General features: G+C 54.0%; 1 protein-coding gene across 1 annotated transcript in view; it reads left to right on the top strand.

The window, feature by feature from the left end:
• RTN2 (reticulon 2) overlaps positions 1 to 4,865 on the top strand; it is a 15,279-nt gene that overhangs the window by 9,837 nt on the left and 577 nt on the right. The window contains exons 6-11 of the mRNA XM_014582654.2: positions 1,596 to 1,803; positions 2,165 to 2,303; positions 2,440 to 2,509; positions 2,637 to 2,683; positions 4,431 to 4,489; positions 4,745 to 4,862. Of these exons, the coding sequence (XP_014438140.1) occupies positions 1,596 to 1,803; positions 2,165 to 2,303; positions 2,440 to 2,509; positions 2,637 to 2,683; positions 4,431 to 4,489; positions 4,745 to 4,826 (605 nt within the window). The 3' untranslated portion in view covers positions 4,827 to 4,862. The remainder of the gene's footprint in view (positions 1 to 1,595; positions 1,804 to 2,164; positions 2,304 to 2,439; positions 2,510 to 2,636; positions 2,684 to 4,430; positions 4,490 to 4,744; positions 4,863 to 4,865) is intronic.

The following is a 4,865-nucleotide window of genomic DNA, read 5'->3' as shown; positions in this document are numbered from 1 at the left end:
CAGGCCCAGCCCCAGGGACTTGAAAAACAGTTTGGGCCAGCATGTGGTGTGGTGGTTAAGGCACTGTGTCCATCCACATGGCCAACTCAGCCTTTGAGTCCCAGCCCCGGCAGTCTGAAAAACACACTGGGAATGTGTGTGTGCATACCCGACATCCCTAGAGGGGAATGGAGGAGAAGGGATTGCAGCGTGGCCGTCTCCCCTGGAGGGTGATTTCTTACTTTTCTCTCTATCTCTGTCTGGCAATGTACATGCCCTATATGCCCTATGGGGGGGAAAAAAAAAGATTAAAAAATACGAACAAAACCGCATATCACCGGGTGTATGTACATGCATGCCCCGAATCCCGACAGGATGGAGAAGTGGAGGAGGGCTATGGCATGACCGTGCCCCATCGGGGAGTACCTTCTTCCTCCCTTTATCTGTCTGTTTCTATCTGATGAGTACACACCCATTTTGGCAAAAAATTAATTAATTAAGAGCTATTGCAGTTGACTAAGAAAAAGAGTGGTGTGGGATCAGAGGTTGGCGTAATAGCTATGTCGCTGGACTCCCATGCAGTCGACCGCGGTTTGAGTCTCAGACCCGGTGACTTAAACGCACGCTGGGCTTGTGTGCGTGCGTGCCCAAGAGCTCAAGATCTTGGCCATGCCCCCTGGGGAGTGATTTCTCGCTTTCTGTTTCTCTGTCTCTGTCTTTCTGGCAAGCACATGCGCCCTATAGCAAAAACCTCTCAAAAACAAAAACAAAAAACAAAATCAAGAAGAATGAAGGAAGATGTCCGTGATTCATAAAAGTGTACATATAATCCCATTTTTACAAGCAGCATCTACGTATCTGTGTGTCCACATAAGTAAGTGGACAGGAGACTGAGGCTGGGGAGGTCTTTTTTTTTTTTTTTTGTTTTTTTTTTTTGGAGAGGTTTTTGCTAAAGGGCGCATGCACGCACTGGCCAGAAAGACAGAGAGAGACAGAGAGAACAAGAGCGAGAAATCATCCCCCAGGGGGATGGCCACACTGCACTCCTTCTCCTCCACTTTCCTCTCAGATCTTGGGCATGCATGCACGCGCCGGGTATGAGTTGAAGCCACCGGGTCCGGGACTTGAACCGCAGTCAACTACATGGGAGTCCAGCGACACAGCCATTACACCAACTGCTGGTCACTGGAGAGGTTTTTGCTATAGGCTGCATGGGCTCACCAGAGAAACAAGAGACATCCCCAAGGTGATGGCCACGCTGCAATCCCTTCTCCTTCATTCTCTTCTTGGGGCCCTGGGCACGCACACACATGCGCCCAGCGTGAGTTTTAAGCTGCCGGGTCCAGGACTCAAACCTCAATCGATTGCATGGGAGTCCAGCAATGTAACCCCACCCCCATCTGCTGGTCCCGTGGTGGGGGTGGGGTCCTGCTAAAGGGTTACCTTTAGCAGGTTACCAGAGTGGGCAGGGGAGGGGGGACAATGGGAGGCAAGCACAGGAAGAAAGAGGACACTAAACATTTGGAAGTCAGGGTAAGGCTCAGGTGTGCCCAGGTGTCAGCATGGGACGGAAAGGCGAGGTGCAGCCCCGGCCTGACGCCCGCCCCCCTCCACAGTGGCGGATCTGCTGTACTGGAAGGACACGAGGACATCAGGAGTGGTCTTCACAGGCCTCATGGTCTCCCTGCTCTGCCTCCTGCACTTTAGCATCGTGTCCGTGGCCGCCCACGTGGCTCTCTTGCTGCTCTGCGGCACCATCTCTCTCAGGGTTTACCGCAAAGTGCTGCAGGCCGTGCACCGGGGGGATGGAGCCAACCCCTTCCAGTGAGAACCCCTGGCCCTGACCCTAACCACCCCGGCGCTGACCCCGGTCAAGACCCCTCAAATCCAGCACTTCCACCCTGGCTCAGACCCATCGTGGTCTTTTCATCCTGACCCTCTAACCTGATCCTGACCTTAAACCGGTTCGAACCCCGACCACCAGCCCTAGTCTCTGACCCCTACACAGCCTCGCTCTCCAGACTCCAACCTTGACCCTAGCCCTACACGGGCTCCCTTTGATGTGACCCTCAGTCCTAACTCCTGTCTTCTCCCAGCCCCTGTTCCTCGCCCTTGTCTCAACCACACACACCCCTCAGTGTGAGCCCGCTCATGCACCGAGTCACCCCACTCTTTGTGCCCTCAGGGCCTACCTGGATGTGGACCTGACCCTGACTCGGGAGCAGACCGAACGTCTGTCCCATCAGATTGCCTCGCACGTGATCGCTGCGGCCACGCAGCTGCGCCATTTCTTCTTGGTAGAAGACCTCGTGGATTCCCTCAAGGTGCCCTGAAGCCCCCACCCTGCCCCCGGTTCTCACTATGCATCGCTGTGCCCTTGGGGGTTGGGGGCCACTGCTGGGCCAACTCACAGCCTGGGGAGCCCCTGGAGGCTCCGCTGACCCTGACCCTCGCCCCCAGCTGGCCCTCCTCTTCTACATCTTGACCTTCGTGGGTGCCGTCTTCAATGGTTTGACTCTTCTCATTCTGGGTGAGCTGGGACAGCTGTGGGGGAGGGTGAGGAACGGGTTGGTAAGCCATGCGGGGGACGGGGACGGCACTCTGGATGGAACTGTGAATGTCCTGGGAGAGCCCTGACCCCACCTCTGTCCCTGCAGGAGTAATCGCTTTATTCACCGTCCCCCTGCTGTACCGGCAGCACCAGGTGAGTGTGGAGCCTCCGTGTGCCAGCACCCCAGCCGCACATGGGTGGGCTGACAGTCCCCCTTCAGGAACCAGGGTCCCAGTGACATGTCCCAGCCAGGCACAGGCGAGCCAGTGGAACTAGACTCTATCTACAGGTTTCAACAGCCAGGGACAGGCACTTTGACTGGAGCCAGGGTCCGACTAACTGCCCTAAACCTAGCAGGCTGACTGACGGTGCCCCTTCCTGGTGACGGATCCAAGGGTCAACTGGCATATCCTCGCTAGAGAAGCAGCTTGAGAATGGCTTCTCTCTGACACACCTCAAGGCTAAACCGCACTCCAGCCAGACTCAGGCCGACACAGAATGGCGCCTGTCCCTACACAGCCTGGGTCTGGCTGACACTCCTCTCAACCAAAGACAGCAGACAGCTGGTCCCCTCACTCTCTGTTGCTGTTGTTGATTTTAGTTTTTTGCCATAGGATGCGTGTACTCACTGGAGAGAGAGAGAGAGAGAACATGAGAAATCACACACACCCCCCCCAAGGGTGGGATGGTCATGCTGCAGTCCCTTCTTCCCCATTCTCTCAGGATTTTGGGCGCACATGCACACACAGTGCCTGGTGTGATTTTCAAGCCACCGGGTCTAGGGCTCGAACCGCTGTCGACCATGTGGGAATCGAGCACCTTAACCACTGCACCACCTGCCGGCCCCTGCCCTCACTTTCTGAAGCAGCTAAGGGCTGACTGAGATGTCCGTCAAAATCATGGGATGGCTGTTGACATAACCAGGACTGACCCACATCCATACTATCCAGACAGGCAGATACTCATGCCCCCTTCTCCAACATAGCCGAGTGCCAGGTGACACACAGCCTGCCAGAAAGACAGTCCTAACTCCCTCACAGTGGGCCCATGGAGACTCAGAAAGTCACTAACACTGTAAAGGAAACCAATATTATTATTATTCATTTTCATTTCCTAGAAGGCCCGTGCACTCACTGGAGAGAGACAGAGAGAGGAAAAGTGAGAAAGCACCCTCCATGGTGGATGGTCACACTGCGATCCATTCTCCATTTTCCTTATGGGATTTTGGGCATGCACACACACATGTCCAGTATTTTTCAGGCTGTCAGGTCTCAGATTCAAACTGTGCAATGGGCCATGTGGAATCCAGCCTCAACTACCATGCCAGCAGCTGATCCTATACAAGTCTTTAAATCAATCCACTCTGAGCCAGCAGGTGGCGTGCTGGTTAAGGCACTGGATTTCACATGGCTAGCCACAGTAGGAATCCCAGACCTGGTGGCTTGCATTCTCATTTTCTCTCTCTCTCTTTCTCTCTCTCTCTCTCTCTAGTGCATGTGCCCTATAGCAAATTAAAATAACAATAATAATGAATAAATAAATAAAATTAAATAAGTAATTCTAAAAAGAAATCAAGAAGTCTACTCAGCAACTCACCAACCAACACCAATCCTTCCACTCTCACCCTAGCCACAACACACAGACACACGCATGACCAGGACACAGACTTGCAGGCAGTTACTTGTGTTTCGCTGACATCACTCAGGACTCAGCCCTGCCCAATTGCCTGACCCTACAATTTGAACCTAAGGTGCAAGAGTTTTTATTAGGCTTAGGGTTGAAGGTGGGGTGGTGGGCCACTCCCTCGAATTCTTGACTTGGAAGTAGGAGAGGAAATAGCCTCCTAATTGAACTAAGGAGATCCTCCAAATCCTTCTCTTACTCCTTCTTGGTCTTCCAGGCCCAGATCGACCAGTATGTGGGGCTGGTGACCAATCAGTTGAGCCACATCAAAGCTAAGTAAGAATGTGGGGTAGGGGACTTGGGCACTCCTCTCTACATTTCTTGTCATCAGATCTTCTGGGGGGCTGAATGGCCTTTCTCAAAGAAGGCCGAGACCATTTCAACACAAGCCATTGGGTGAAGGACAGTGGGGCGTGGGGGACGAGGCTAGGTTTGGGCACTGAACCAAGTCGCCTTCCAGCAGTCCCCACAGTTCTCAGATGCCCACCCCGTGTCTTGCCCCACCACCTGACCTCCCCATTTCTCCCACAGGATCCGATCTAAGATCCCAGGGACTGGAGCCCTTGCTTCTGCAGCAGCCGCAGTCTCTGGATCCAAAGCCAAAGCCGAATGAGAGAGGTGTCTCTGTCCGTGGGACGCCCGCCCCCACCCC

This window comes from Tupaia chinensis, unplaced genomic scaffold, assembly GCF_000334495.1.
Source record: "Tupaia chinensis unplaced genomic scaffold, TupChi_1.0 Scaffold000067_1, whole genome shotgun sequence".
NCBI classification, from domain to species: Eukaryota; Metazoa; Chordata; class Mammalia; order Scandentia; family Tupaiidae; genus Tupaia; species Tupaia belangeri.
This window is presented reverse-complemented; position numbering and strand designations above follow the sequence as displayed.